A 16,164-nucleotide genomic window follows, 5' to 3' on the forward strand; every position below is an offset into this window, starting at 1 on the left:
ACCAAAATGACATTTGCTCATTGTCTGAAGAAATGCTAAACATCCCAAAGAGGTAATAGATGTCTGTTTCTGAAACACTTAAATTGATCTACTTTGTCTCTTTGTCTCTGCAGTGACTTGTCCTTGCAGTGGGGTCAGCTGTCCAGACCTTACGCCTCGACTGACCGAAGCAGTTCCCTGGGCTCCATGGAGAGTTTAGACACACCAACACCCACCACACAGCCATACTCCGACTCCCATAATTCACCTGTGGACCCCACCCTCTTCAACAACAAGAGAGACTCTGCTTACAGCTCGTTCTCCGCCAGCTCAAACACATCCGACTACGCAACGGTGCCACTAAGGCCTGGTGAAGCCTGCTCCATGGATAACCTCTTCCAGAGCCTGGGGCCGGCTTGTCGAGGATACCCTGGTGCTGATACCTCAACCCTTGGGAGCTCATCTTGCGTGGCCCCGGATGAGGCACAACTTATTGTGCACAAGTCCAGGTCGCTGACCAGACCGAGGCCAAGGCCTGTTGAGGTAAAAGAAAGGCCTTCCTCCTGCTGTTATGAGGAGGAGCGGAGGGGAGACTTTGAGATAATAAGAAATGGAGAAAGAGGAGCTGAGAGAAAGACAAACCCTCCTCAGCCTCCAACCAGGAAGGACAGCTTTAGGGCAACCAGGAGTCGCCCTAATACCGCCAACAAACGTTGTGTTTCAGCTCCTATTGAAATTTCCAATGTGCCTTGTTACTATGAAAAAGACAAGTCCCCTCTGAATCTTGAATCAGGAATCCATAATGGCTTCCCTGCACCGGAAGAAGGTGACAAAACTGGGACTTTCAAAGAGGACACCCTAGACTCGCACTATCTCCAACGACAGACTAAAGACATTAGACACATCAGATGTGATACTAGTGCTAGTAAAGACTGTAATTCAGAAACCACCTCAGATCACCTCTCTGACCCAGTGACTGCCTCCCTAGTCCCTATCACCTCCTCTTGTCCTGGCTCCTTACCTGCAGAATCCTCCCTAGAGGTTCAAGGGCAGTGTCATACCATGCACTCTCAGACCAAGCACTCTACAGCGCTGCATCGGCACAGTGCCCCCGAGAAGCTCCTTGCAACGCAACTTCAGTTATTGCAGTTTAACAGCGACAGCTCGTCATTGGAGCTTTACAATCCGTCAAACCCTTCTGATCGCTCCCTGTCCCCTTGTAGCAGCCAGTGGTCCCATTCATCACTGCAGCCCACTAGGGAAGACCAAGAAGCTTCTCACAACCACCTCCACGCCCCATCAAACAAATGGGGAGGCAGCCGTTGCTCAACCCCAGGATCTGTGTTCTTGGAAGGGGATGATGATGATGGTAGCTCAAGTGATAGGCTGGAAGGTATGGGTGTAAATGGCGGGTGCCTCCCACCAGTTGAGCATCACCACCCTTGGGGCCGCTCTGTGAGTGTACCAGGGGACCCCACTGGATCGTCAGCACAGGGAAGGTTGAGCTCTGACCAGATACTGGAGAGAGATTTTGAGCCTCTTAGTGCTGCTGCCAGTGTGGACACCTTACTGGAGGAACATAGAGCAGTGGACAGAGAAAGAAGTGGAGGCAAAAAAGAGGATGTAGAAGTAGAGACAGACAAGAAGAAGCCAAACTCGTCCAGGAATCATCGTCGGAACCGTCGTCGTAGCGAGCGATTTGCTACCAACCTCCGCAATGAGATCCAGAGGAAGAAGGCCCAGCTTCAGAGGAGCCGTGGCCCAGGAGGCCTGCTCTGTAGTGGGGAAACTGTCCAGGAAGAAGAGGGTCCAGATCTCAATGAGGAGGGAACAGAACCAGATTTGTCTGTTCAGGAAAGAAGTACCAAAGTTGCATTTGCCTCACCTGTTACTCCCCAAGATGCCAGCAACACAGCACCAGTTGAGAAATCAAACACCTCAAGTGAATCAAACCATGATGTGTCGCAGCCTCAGCCTCAGTCAACAGCCTACACTGAAAACAACAGCCTGTCCAGGTCTGTCCAGATTCTGGACCCAGGAGTACCCAGTTTTGGGGTCGGCATCCGAGTCGTGGAGGAACCAGCTCCTGCTGGCAAAGCCCGACGCTGGCGTTGGACCCCAGAACATAAGCTACAACCAGAACCTGAACCAGACCGACGGTGTGGTGTCAAGGGCGAGAGGGTGTTGGGAGTCACAGGGTCACGGCATGGGGTCTGTGCTTTCACCTCCTCATCCACTTCCTCATACATTCGCTCCTCTTCCTGTTCTCGGATGGAGGAGTCAGATATTCTTCCATTTGCAGATAGAATGAAGTTTTTTGAGGAGACAAGCAAGGGTATGTCTGGGTTAAGTGTCTCAAGTCTGTCAAGTCGTAGGCAGAAGAAACCCCCCCACTATCCGGACCTCCATAGAGGAGAGCTCGCACAGCAACCAACCCAAAGGAGATACTCCTACCAGGGGGGACTTCAGCAGGAAGGTGCCCTCCTTCCAAACACTGCGGAAGCCAGGAGGCTGTCTGTTAGTACCGGCAGGGAGAGACAAAAAGAGAAAGAGAGGGAACAAGCGAGAGAAAGGGAGGAAAGGGAAAGGGAGAGGGAGGAGAGGCTGAGGGAGAGAGAGAGGCAGCAAGAGAGGGAAAGACAGGAGAGGGAATTAGAAATGGAGAGGGCAAGGCTGAGGGAGATTCAGCGGGAGAGGGAACACGAGGAGAGGATGAGACAGTGGGAGAGGGAAAGAGAGAGGGAGGTTGAGCTGGAGAGAGAAAAAGAGATGGAGAGGGCCCGAGAGAAGGAACGACTCAAAAAAGAAAGAGAAAAAGAGCTTGAGAGAGAAAGACAGAAGGAAAGAGAAGAAGATGCTCAGCTCACATCGCATCAGGACCTTCATGGCATTTCCGGCATCAAAGAAAAAAATCAAGACTTGCAACCGAAGGACCACTGCCACAGCTTCCAGCCTAAGCCTCAGAAGTTCTCCCATAGCCAAACCCAGAATCAAGTCACGCGGTCAGCTTTTTATCCAGTCAGCACCTCCTCCCAGCCCCAGGAGAACCGACAACCTCTTCACCAGGGATACACAGCGAGGAGCTACACACCTACAGAGGTGAGAGTGCTGCTATCACTCAAAAATACATTCTTACACTCACTGGCATCAAAGGCCACCAGGGTGCCCCAGCTTTAACAATTTTATCTTGTTTAACTTTAACTTACACTCACTTTGTATAAAGTAGCTTATTTTTTGAACAGTTAAATTGTGATAAGTGGCCCTATTGGACGGCCTCCAACCAAAACATTATTATCAACATGACTGATTGATGATCGAGCAACATTAAAGATTTTAGAAAGCATCAATCGTGTTGAGATATAAACACGTTAGCGGTTTTAATTGCATCCATTAACAAGCATGTTTACAAGCCTGCTGGCCTCAAACCCGATTTCCAGCAGCAGGCTTTCTAAGCTAAATAACAGCCTGTGTCCCTGCAGCACAGAAACCACGAAACGGCTTTCAGAGAGAAAGATAAACTTTGCAGCTCACTGAAATCAGACTGTGGTTTTGGACTGAGCTGAAATGACCACCGGAGACTGAAAACTATCTTGGTTCTGTAAAACTCAGGACCAGAAAGGGATCAGATGGCCACACTTGGATGTCGGAGCTAAGTGGCCACTCGGTCCAAGTGCTCCGTGGTTGGACGGTTGGTTTGAAGTTGAACCTTGCATCCTGCATGTGGTCGGAGTCTGAAATTGTCATAGAAAATTCAGCCAATCATTGAAATAACTCATGGAACTGAGGGAGATTGGGCAACAGCGGCGTACACTTGTGTCAGCGATAATAGCAGCGTCAGGTTACAGCTTTACCACAAGCTGGTTCGGGGCTCTTGGCGGGGGGTGCAGCCCCTCAGCTGAACTTTTGGAAGTCCCGTGAACTTGAACATATTAGTAACCTTATCATTTGACACGGAGCAAAGCTAAACTGACATTTGTTTTGGACTAAACGTATCTTCGGTTCAGCAGATATTTGGTTCAAGCTCACACTGTTTGCCTGTTTTCATGTGGTTCTGCCATGCTGAGGCCTCAGGCGAGCTTTGATCCCCGGCCTCCTCCGCGCCGGCATCCTTTTCAAATGAAAGGTCGTTGGTTTGATGCCACGCCGATAACCCCATGCGTTGAATTCTTGTTTCATATCTGCCACTGACAACGTCCAATATCTTTAATGGTAACAGATGTGCTGGATGGACTACAAGGCCTTGATAAGATATTCTGCAGACACACACACACACACACACACACACACACACACACACACACACACGAAAAAGCACTGGGAAGCAGACGCATCAAGGTGTGTATGTAAACCCAGACACATGCATGTAAATACACTGTAACATTCAAGCACACACTCACGCAGCTCCCATTTTAAATGAAGGTTCATTCATGATGTTGTGTACCTTCATGTTTCAGTGTGTGTGTGTGTGCGTGTGTGTGTGTGAGTGTTTTGGACTGAGGACGGAAACCGAATATGAAAGTATAGAAATGTAACTGGCTGCTGCTGTTGTTATTTTTCGTGGTCTGTCGCTCAGTGGGCTCCCATTTGAAAAAGCCCAGCTGTGTTTTCAGCAGAGTTTGGCAAAATTCAACTATTCTATTATTTTTTACATCCCACCTCATTACGTGACCGTTAAATCTGCACTGTGATGCCATTGGCCCTTTTCTCAAAGCACATTCATCTCATAAAGTGCAGGAAACGTTGTGTGTATAATGCACATTACACTCAAAATGAAACACATTCATAATAATCATTCATATATTGAATTCACAGAGTGTGTTTTCTCAGTTACTTGCTGGTTATTTTAAGATTTTGGTAGTTGAGCACTCCAACCAAACTCCATATTCTTTTCTTTACTTGCTGTAACATTAATTTCCCCAGTGTGGGATCAATAAAGTCTTATCTTATATCTCTGTGCTTTATGTGAGCATTATGTTATTCCCAATTTAAGGAAAAATGTAATATACTGTTTAAGCTTGAAGGACGAATGATCTGTGGACGGTCGGCTGGGATCAAGTGTGATTAGTGAATTAGTTTAATTAATAATAGTCAGTTTTAATCCCAGCTACTGACCAAAAGTAGCCATAAATGACTCGCTGCCCCTTTAAAGCCCACGAGACAATGAAGTGAAATGCAGAGCGTCCATCCAGGTACTTGTGGGATAGAGTTTATTATCACAAAGTTATTGGTTGTTCGCATTTTACGGATTTTATTCTCCGTTGACAGCAAGTGACGGCCAGATATGTTAAACTCACGTCCCGTCACTCCAACAAAAATACCTGTGAATGTTCAGATTTACATTGTAGACAGTCAGAAAATATTCGGACCCCACTGGAGTGTTTGTGCAGCTTACAGCCGCCTCAGTGCGGAGCTGCTGGATCTCTGTCCACTGATGAGAGTGCAGTGAGTTTGTTCAGCATGCCACCGCTGGGGTGATAAACCCCTCAGACGCATTGTGCAGACGTATCCTGTAGGGTTTTATCAGTCTTTCGCAGGCCTTCGCTTAAATTCTTGCAGTTTATGTACACATTTATCACCTTAAACTGGTTCCAGTCGAGTCCATGAATAGCTGGAACTTAATTGTAAGACAGCTGAGCAAACAACTGCAGATGAAGACCTGGTCAAAACCCACAGAAAAAAACAATTAACTGGACGTCACGACAGAGCCAAACCAGCGAAATGCAAATCACAGTGAAATAATAAGTCTTTTCTAATTGAGAAACAATGAAGCAGTCGACTTTCTGATAAACAGAAGATTAATATAAATGAAACTTGTTTTTAGTTGCAGCTCAAGAAGGAAACATAGGATAAAACATTTCAGAGCAGAATGTGTTTCAAAAGGCTAAAATGAAATGATAGCTGGCCAGTCAGGATCTTGACCTAAAAGACCTCCACCCCATCCACCTTATCAGCGTTGAAGTGTAGGGCAGGGTGGAGCAACACACCCACTTCCCTTCAGCTGCTCTCAGCAACACCAGAGCGAAGCCTCCCTTCATTCCTTTGGCGTTATTAACCGGCTTTAAATGTCTTCCACAGACGTATCCCGCCCGGCAACAGGAAACGACCAAGCTGAACAGGAACTACAGCCTGACGGAGAGGTGAGCCACTTCCTTTAGCAGCCGGGCAGCACAAACACAGACAGATGCGCTCGCATAAACAAGTCATCTGTCCTTTTCTGGCTTGACTAACTTCCTAGTTTATGATTCGGCCTTTCTGACGTCGCACCGCAGACACACACTTGCTCCATCTTTTTTCTCTAAGCGAGTCCCCGGAGACTTTAGGTGGGGTCGCCCATTGTGCAGCGACGGGCGGAAATCCTCCTCAGTCATGCCTGGCTGTGATTTGACTGTAATGAGCTCTAAGTGTGCGGGGCAATCATCCATGCTTAAAGTGTGACCATAATGATATGTGGTCGGATGGTGATTCCTGTATGTTGGGACGGAGGGGGGCGTTTAGGACACGCATGGCTGGTAAAAAGGCCTCTGCTCATATTTGACCTGAGACAGGAACAGTTGAGTGAGTCTGGAATGCACAAAGGAAACATTTACCGTAATTTAACCACTTTTTCACATTTCTCAAGGATATTTCTCTCCCAGATGTCTGCCACACATCCCTGAAAAGCGATGGGATCCTTCATGAATGCACAGTTTTGTTTATTTTCCTTGAGAATTTTCTATTTTTGTGCTCTTTTCACTGGTTTGTGGCTCTTTGATCAAATCTGATCAAACCACACCAGCACAGTCCAAGTAAAACAGATGAGATTCAGATGAAAAGGTTGATGCCGTCCTCGTGAGGTGGAGTCAGGATGCGATTAGCGTAGCTTAGCATAAAGATAAGAAACAGGGGGAAAACATGGTTACAGTGCAGGTTTCTGGAGACATAGTAACACCTTATAACTATAACCCAAAGCTATCACCTAAAACCATAAACTGTTTTTTTAGAGCTTCCCGTCTTTATGCTAAGCTAGGCTAACCCCGTCCTGGCTCCAGCAAACCCTTTAAACCCTCACCGTACCGTAAAATTAAAGGTATTAGTTAGTATTAGGAGTCCGTCTTAAGTTTTTGGACCTTCTTTTAGAGCTTCTGTGTTTGTTTGTTGACAAAGAAATCATTTTTTTGTCCTCTGTCCACATCACAGGGACTACCCGAGCTGGAGACGGGAGTCCAGACGTCCAGAGAGCATCAATCAGTATCATCAGCCCCCCCACCAGGGTCGATGGGGTCCCAGACAGGTTGACAGCAGCAGCGATGACCACAACGGATACGCCTTCGCTCCCCCGCCGGCTCCTCTCTCGCTCCGAGGTCGCGCCATGTCCGAAAACGACCTCCGCTTCGACGGCAGCCACCGCTGGTCGCCGTCGATTTCTGTGGCGACCAGCCAGACCCTGAGCGAGGTGGAGGAAGGAGCCGGCGGCGTCAGGGGAGGAGAAGCTGCCAACGCTGCCCTGCCAAACAGGAAGAAGACGCCGCCTCCCCCGAGACCTCCGCCCCCAAAGTGGGAGCAGTTCCACCGCAGGCGAGCTTCTCACCACACCCTGTTCTCCTCCTCGTCTCCTGCTCCTCACTCCATCCCTCCCTCCTTCGACACCGCTCACTCCTCCTCGTACGCCCCTCCTCTTGAAACGTCCAGGCAGAGGTCCTACAGCCTTCCCCCGGAGAGGCAGGAAGTGTCGGAGGGCTGCCCGCGCTGCAGCTGCAGCCAGCCTCAAACCCAGGAACACGCGTTCTCCCACGCCTCGTCCAATCAGAGTCCACCACAAAGGCAGGAACGCCCTTTCTCCCACTCTCTGTCCAATCAGAATCAGGAACTGCCCTTCACTGTTGCTCCGCCCAGTCCCATGTTCTCCAGGAGGGCCTTCAGACCGGTGGCTCCGCCCCAGAGAGAGAGGGACCCGAGGAGCTCCTATGATGGACAGCAGGAGAGGGTGGAGGTTTTATCGTCTCTGCCTCCACCAGCACCAACTGAGAGCAGTGTGAGCAGGTGAGCAGAGCCAATCCCAGTATTTATACTGGTTTGATCATCTAGTAATAATCAGTCATGTTCAGTCTTTCAGTTCACGCTGGTAATTCTTATTTTTGTGATAATAAAGTTCATCTCTGTCTCTGAACGTCAGTCGCAGCCCCGACCAGGTCAGAGTAACAGCGAAACCTCACAAGCAGCAGACCAACATGAGACCAGGAGCCGAGTGGGAGAGAGCCCCATCTCCCAGAGTTCATAGCGACTCAGCACTTCCACCTGTCGTAGAAAATGGCGGCGGCGTTTTACCTCCTGAATCCTACTTCCCTGTCAACTATGAGCAGCAGCAGCAGCAGCAGCTCCGTATGAGCAGAGGCTTTCAGAGCATCGACCCGCAGAAGATCCCCGAACCAGCAACGGAATCCGAGGCCACCCTGAGCCCGAGTCCTGCTCACAGCCTGGACGCAGACCTGGACGTGCCCATGGAAACGGACATCGACGACTTCCAGGAGGACGAGGGGCTCCCAGCAGAGGATGAGCCGATCACCAGCGAGCTCCCATGTTTCGCCCTGCCGGTTACGGTCCTGGAGACTGACATCGACACCTTACCGGACTCGGAGACCTCGCCGCCGGGCAGGACGAGGGCGGAGAGCGGCTCTCTGGAGGAGGAGCTGGAGGCCGGGGAGAGCGGCCGAGAGAGGCTGAGCCTGGAGGAGCTCTTCCCCCAGAGCAGCGAGGGAGAGTCGGGCACGGAGAGCTGGAGAGGCGCCTACCAAACCACGGAGCCCAACACAGACAGCTTGGACAGGTAACACGAGCGAGGCATGGAGGGAGCTGCGGGGCTTAAGTCTGAGTGTAGGGAATGTGTGTTTCTGTGTGTGTGTCGTGCATTAATTACACACTCCATTTGATTTGTACAAGACTTAACTGTTCTTGACACTAAGCTCATTCCCTCTTTCCCACAACCTTTCCAGAGCACCTTGCTGCAGCCAGCTTTCTTTTTTCTCTCCCTGTTACGCTACAAATGGTTTGTTTTTGCAGACGCAGGTGCCAGACGGGTAATTGTTGCCACATATGACAGAAAGACAAGTCCCAGAGGGTTTAAACAAGCACAGGAAAATGCATCGGAAAGTGGATTTAGGCAGAAAACACACCTTTAAAGCGACACTTCTTTATGCCTCTTGTGCTGCTTTTAGTTCAGTCTACGAAGGTCTGGGCTGAGATGTGGCTGAAATTTGGCAAATGTGGGCAAAATCAGATTGAAAACAGGGAAAAGTTGAAATTGTGCCTGCAAATATTGTATTGTATGTACATACTCCTTGTTTTTCTTCTGTCTCGATAGTTGATTGCATTATTATTTACTGTGTGCCTGTTTTATCGCTCGGCGTAAATAAAATAAACCCTTCCTCCCCTTCAGGCGCTCCGGTGCGAGCTCCAGCTGTTCGTCCTATTACAGCACGTCGGCGGCCAAAGCTCAGCTCCTGTCGCAGATGAAGGACTTCGCTGATAACAGAGAGCGGGACGACGACGACCAGCTGACCTACAAGGTGACGCATGCGGCCGCGGTCCTGCTGGAGAATCTCTCATGTTTGTTTAGCGTCTTCCAGCCAAAGCTAACACGATGTGACGCGTCGCCTGTTGTTTCCATTTCGAGGCGTTTAAACAATCGTCCCTCTGTCGTGCAGAAGCAGCTGATGGAGAGCCTCCGCAAGAAGCTGGGAGTGCTGAGAGAGGCTCAGAGGGGACTGCAGGAGGACATCAGAGCCAACGCACAGCTGGGAGAGGAGGTGGGGAGAAACTCCACGCTCTCATTCATTCATTCATCTGTTCACTGTGTCAGCCGCTGGCTTTCACTGGAGCCTTTTCACCTCCCAAACTGGAGCTTAGCGGCTCACTTCTGTGTGTATTTTAGGGCTCTGACGAACGAATTTAGTGTATGTCTCAGAACAAGTTTCACTTTATTCAGCTGCAGCAGTCCAGCAGTCCAAAGTTCAACCAAAACAGCAGCAAATCAAACCTTTTAGAGGCTGAAATGGATGAAATAAATGACTTAAGTGATTATTTTATGATCAGAATTGTTGCAGAACGGTCGTTTGCGCAGGTGTGTTTGCACCATTTACTGGTTTTTTTTGCACCATTTACTCCAGCGCCGTCTCCGTTTGCGTCCTCAGGTGGAGAGCATGGTGGTGGCGGTCTGTAAACCCAACGAGGTCGACAAGTTCCGCATGTTCATCGGCGACCTGGACAAAGTGGTCAGCCTGCTGCTGTCTCTGTCCGGGAGGCTGCTGAGGGTGGAGACCACGCTGGACACGCTGGACCCCGAGACGGAGCACCATGAGAGGGTGAGGAGAGGAGGAGACACAGGAGGGAGGACAGGCTGTGGGGTTAGAGGGTTACGACACAGCCTGTAAAGACACAGAGAACACTTATTTTAACATTTTAAATGATATCATACTTTAAAATCTGCTCACAGCATGAAGAGAATGTGCAGATACACTAAATGAAGTCACCAAACGTCGCCTCTCGTCTCCCATCCTCCCCTCTGTCTGCCCTGTAGCTCCCCCTGCTGGAGAAGAAGCGTCAGCTCATGAGGCAGCTGTCGGAGGCTCAGGACCTGAAGGACCACGTTGACCGCAGAGAGCAGGCCGTGAGCCGGGTGCTGGCCCGCTGTCTGTCCCCCGAGCAGCACAGAGACTACAGGTACACACCACGCAACTCCACCATACGCTCCAATGCAGATCTGCCCCACAAAACCAGCATTTTACACTCATTTTTTGGGCTCCAGTGTGTGAAATCTGTGTTTCTAGAGGTTGGGCTTCTGTGGACGTATTAACACAAAGATGTCAGCAAAGCAGCAGATATTTTATTGGCCACAAAATGTACAAAGTTTGAGTGATTTAGGCAAACTGCTGCTTATTTAAAGTCAGAGTATTAGTTTAATTACAACAACTGTTGTGAGCAGCAGACTGGATGACACTGCACACAGTTAAAACATGTTTATCTTTACCTTCGTAGCCACTTTGTGAAGATGAAGGCCGCCCTGCTGGTGGAGCAGAGGCAGCTGGAGGACAAGATCCGGCTGGGAGAGGAGCAGCTGAGGGGGCTGAGGGAGAGCCTGGGGCTGGGGCTGGGAATCGGGATGGGAATGTCGATGGGATACGGACATTACTGATGAAGCAGCGGGTTTGTGACCTGAGTCCAGTTTAAGATTTAAAAGAGGTAAAAGCCGTGATTTACAGCGTTTCTTAAAGGAATAGTTTGACATTTTGGAAAATATTATTTACTTTGTCGCCATGTGATACCGCTCTCATGTCTGTACACTGGCTCTGTCCAAAGTCCTAAAGTCCACCTCACAGTTCAGCACATTATATCTCACTTCCTGGAGTCTTCGTGTGAAGCTAAGCTAACCCTCTGCTGGCCGTAGCTTCATAGTTAGCGTTAGCAGAGATGCAGATCCAGCAGTTCCAGGACCAAAACAACAGCTATGACAGCTCAAACACCCCGAATGTTTTTAAGTAAAGGTGGAAAACTTGACTAACCAAGACCAAGAGCAGAACAGGAGGCACGAGTTGAAGGTGCCGACAAAGAAAAAAAGACTCACAGAAAGCATTAAGGATCAGATAAATCTTCAAATACACCAGAAACGTATCGACAGTTTATCCCCAGAGCTGAGCTCGGAGAGCTGGGAGCTCATCGATGGTCAGAAAGGAGAACGAGGGGAGTTGGATGTTGCTGAAATGGAAAAGAAGAGGACGTTTTTCCCAAGTAAAAGACTGAAACTGGAGCATTTTTCAGACCTAATATCAAAGACCAGAATATCAAATAAAGCCTGATGACCACATTTAAGGACGGAGAATGACGCCGTCTGCTTCACATGTGCCTGAAACACGTACTGTAAGACTGTACTAACAACACTACACTTCTTCACACTACGTTGCCAAAGACATTTTCTCTCGATGAATGTGTCACTGAGACGCTGCTTTTTGTGTGTTTTCTGTTGTATTTAAATCTCCTGGTTCGGAGAATCGAATTTTTTTTTTTTTTTTTCCGGTGCTTCACGCTGAGAAACTGTTACTTCGCGACACTAAAGTCAATGTTGTGAGATGCCGTTCGCAGCGTTTTTAACTGCCGTTGTGAAGTTAGCTAAATGTGGAATTCCTCTTTTTGTATTCATCCTTGTTGCTGGCTGACACCTGCACTCAGCAGTACATATACTGTATTATCTACCGTAATATCATCATATCACTTTGTATTCCCGTTACTGTAATGTCTGTGGCTGTAACATGTTTCTCTGTGTGGAGTTTGACACTCCGCCGACTCGTTTTACTGTCACATGTTAACTGTTATGTACAGAAGACTCTTGTGTTTATAATGTATACGATGTGTATATAGTGATTTTGATTTGTGAAATGACTGGAATTGGTTGTAAAAATTGGTTGTAAAAGATGAACGAGAAGACCGGGAAGAGTCAGCGTTTACTGTATATTTTTTGACAGGAAGTGAGGAGAGTTCGGTTTGTCTCCAGTTCTTGTTGTTCAAGGTCGAGTTTTTTTAGCCCCAAACAGTTTGTGCAGATCATATTTACTGGAGACACTAGTTTAAAGGACACTTACTCACTTTCTCCTTGAGAGAGGAGACGGCTGATACTGCTGTCATGTCAGTACAGCCAGTACAAGGCTGCAGCAGGCAGCCTGTTAGCTTAGCTTAGCATAACAACTGGAAACAGAGGGAAACAGCTAGCCTGGCTCTGTCCCCTAAAGCTCACTAATTAACACTCTGTATCATCCTGGTTTAATGCAAACAGAAGTCTCAAAACAACACAGAGGCAAGCTAGCTTATTTAGCGTGACAGGCTAGCTGCTTTAGCCGTGTCGTAAACAGCTTTCGCAGTTTGGTTTCCATTAACATCATTTTTAGTCAATATTGTAAAACACTATTTGCGGCATTAATAAATGCTAATATTAACAGAACGTTAAATGTAAAAATGACAGTCTGTCTTAGCTAGTCAGGCTAGCTGTTTTAGCTAACCTGCCGCTGTCATTTTTACACTTTGGTTTTTATATAGAATAAACAAATGAGATGTAGCATGTTACTTAATGAGCTTTAGAGGAGATAGACTTCGATCTAGGCTAGCGGTTTACCTCCGTTTCCAGTCTTCATGCTAAGCTAAGCTAAGCTAAGCTAACCTGCTTTAGCTTCATGTTCAACACATAGCTATGAGAGTGGCATCAATCTTCTCATCTAAATGTCGGCAAGAGAGCAAATATGTGCATTTTAAACCATTTCTATTGGTGCATAAAAACATTTTTAAAAGACTTGAGTAAAATATTAAAGTTTAAAGTTCCAGTTTTTTCCTAATCTGTGAAACATTAACTTTCCTAAAACTCAGGATTAAAAGAGAAGGTCAGATTCCTGTTTTTAAGTTAATTATCCACCATCTCAACCCAACATTAAACTTTTTAAAAACAAGCCAAACAGAAAAAGCCCGCAGTTCAACAGGACGTTGGATTTTGAGGAGGAGCTGTGTGTGCTTTGGCTGTTGGAAGGTGGACTTGCTGAAGTTAAGTGAGAACAGACGCCTTCATCATTTTCTGCTGCGTCAGTTTCGCCGGTTAACTGATGATCGAGTAAACTTGTTCTGGTAAAAAGCAGCAAACCTGCAGCTTAATGTTTATTAAAAGTTCAGAGTTTTACGCCTGGTTTTGCTCATATTTCTACTTTGTTCCCAGATGTTTTGAAACCAAACGACTTAAAATGTCCATATATACCTTTTACATGAACTCTTGTACTATAACAGCTGTTTTCCAAACCGACAGGAGACTTATTGACTTGACAGGAGAGGAAAAGAAGTTGCTTGTTGGACCAGTGAGGGAGTATATTTCTTCTGCTCGTGTTTTCTTATGTGATTCTGATTTATTACAAACCCTTTTTTTGTAAAATGCATTACAAATTCTGTAAGTGCAAAAACACTCCTGTGAGGAAGTACCATAAATAATAATAATAGTATTTTAAACTAGCTTTGCGTCTCCTGTTGTGATTTATATCCTCCTGGGTGAACAGTCTCTTTATGCCACTTCAGTGTCTGGTGCCGAGATTTATTCCCTTCTGGGGGAAACTCCTGTTTGAATGCGGTGGGACGGTTAAGTAAATACGGCTGAGGGCAAATGGAGGCTGACGGATGATGAGCGGAGTGCCGAGGCTGGAGTTACTCAGCAGCTCTGCAGGGGCTGGAGCACTGATGTGGTGAAGAGACGCTTTTAAGGGAAGCTGGTGTTGGTAATGTACTGTCGGGTGGGGGCATGTTCAGCTCATTAAACATATTGATGATCGTGTGGAGTGGGGGCCGATCAGCAGGAGGGCGGAGACTGTTTGAGTTAAGGGCTACAGCAATGAAAATGTTTTTAAAAGCTCATAGAAGCTTAACATGTGGCTCTAATAACAAGATGGAAACCGCAGAATAAAGTGCAAAACTGCAGTAAAACCAAATAAGAAAACAATAAAAATATAATTAAGTCAACTTAAAGAGTAAAGTGTAATATGTTAAAGAGGAATTATAGTAACAAAACTAAATAAAAGTAGTACTTCAGTACCTTCAATACGCTCAGATTATCCTCTGCACTCATATATGGAAGGCTAAAAGTGCCAAAAAAGCGAAAACAGTCATTCATAATACTTGTCCCGTTTGTTCTTATTAAATGTTACAAATCCACATCAAAGGTCTCAGATTAGAGGGTGTCACATGTTCTACATATTATAGAATCTGGAGCAATTTAAATAAAATATGTGTGAATCTGAATATTTGTATTACTCCTACCTTTTCACCTGTTTTGTGTTATTTTCTTGTCAGGAATGACCTTAAATAATATGTGACTCCATAATTAATTGCTCAGAGGAACCCAGGGAACTTCAAATATTTATAATTTCACAAGAAACTGTCATTTTTCACTCTCAAATGCTTCTGATAAAAACTTGTTTTGGGTATGAAAAACGCATTTTTGAACATCCCACCCCGAAATAACTGTGTTATCTTAGACGATAACGTGGATCTTTCCGCTGAGTGGTGCTTTTAATGGAGATCAGAGCTGTTTTAGAGCTGGAGCTGTTTGAAAAAGATGAAAACTGGATGGAGAGAACAGTGTTTTAGGCGGACATGCTTTGCCTCACAGAGACATGAGCTGGGGGTGGTGGTGGTGGTTGCTGCTCTGTGGATATAATAAAGAAAACAGCTGTCGTAAAAGTAAAGAATCTGTGTTTTTGGGGAAGCGAGGGAGCGCATTCCTCAGCCTGACCCAGATCGAAGAACAGAGGACTGATGGGAACGTAAGGAGAGCTGGAAGAAAAAGAGGAAGAGGAGGATGGAAGGCAAAACATGTGGGCGTGAATGAGTGCAGAGGGCGAAGTGACCCACATCTGAGAACATGAGGGGAAATCTAAGCTAACGAGTGGGAAGAAAGAGCAAAGGAAAGAAAGACGGAGAAAAATGTTGGAGGGAATGACAGAAAGATTTATTTACTGAACCCTGACTTCAATAAAATGAACTTAATGAAGGAGTTTACAGAAAGGAACGAGGAGGAAGTGAAGAGAAACAGGCTCGCTAAATAAAGGAGAGACGCCGTGGGAGGCAGGGTGGAGGAATGTTTATGTTGGGCTGCGAGGAGCAGAGAGGTGGAGCAGAGACAAAGAAGAAGGTGGATGAGAGAAAAAAGACATCCTGAGGAGGAAAAGAGCAGTAATTCATCAGAGATACATACAGAAACCAGATGATCATAACGCCTTGTAGTGCTGTTCAGAGCCTTTACTGAGGTAAAAGTACTAATACCACACTGTGAAAGTACTCCACTACGAGTCAGAGTCCTGCATTCAAAACCTTACTGTGTCACCAAAATGTACTTAAATTACGAAAGTACAAGTTGAATGTGGTTTTCAGTGGACAGGAGGGGGAAATTGTGATCTGAAAGGTGACCAGTAACCAAAGCTGTCAGACACATGCAATGGACTAAAAAGTACAACAACTGCCTCTGAGATGTACTGGAGTAGAAGTATAAAATTGTACAAAAGGGAAACAGTCAAGAAAAGTACTTCACTTCATGTACTTGGGCCCCTGTTTCATGTCTTACAGATGACCACAAGGTGTCGCCCTTTAACGCTTTTTAATCCCACTGAACTGGCTCATTCTGCATGAGGGAACATG

General features: G+C 46.8%; 1 protein-coding gene across 2 annotated transcripts in view; it reads left to right on the plus strand.

The window, feature by feature from the left end:
• shroom4 (shroom family member 4) overlaps positions 1-13,989 on the plus strand; it is a 57,217-nt gene extending 43,228 nt beyond the window's left edge. For both annotated transcript variants that reach the window (XM_076725184.1, XM_076725185.1), the window contains 9 exons: positions 114-3,078; positions 6,055-6,116; positions 7,156-7,998; positions 8,132-8,782; positions 9,392-9,521; positions 9,660-9,761; positions 10,146-10,316; positions 10,532-10,674; positions 10,990-13,989. In XM_076725184.1, the coding sequence (XP_076581299.1) occupies positions 114-3,078; positions 6,055-6,116; positions 7,156-7,998; positions 8,132-8,782; positions 9,392-9,521; positions 9,660-9,761; positions 10,146-10,316; positions 10,532-10,674; positions 10,990-11,146 (5,224 nt within the window). In that variant the 3' untranslated portion in view covers positions 11,147-13,989. The remainder of the gene's footprint in view (positions 1-113; positions 3,079-6,054; positions 6,117-7,155; positions 7,999-8,131; positions 8,783-9,391; positions 9,522-9,659; positions 9,762-10,145; positions 10,317-10,531; positions 10,675-10,989) is intronic.
• Positions 13,990-16,164: the final 2,175 nt, after the last annotated feature.

The sequence above is a fragment of the Chaetodon auriga genome, chromosome 24 (genome assembly GCF_051107435.1).
Source record: "Chaetodon auriga isolate fChaAug3 chromosome 24, fChaAug3.hap1, whole genome shotgun sequence".
Lineage (NCBI taxonomy): Eukaryota > Metazoa > Chordata > Actinopteri > Chaetodontiformes > Chaetodontidae > Chaetodon > Chaetodon auriga.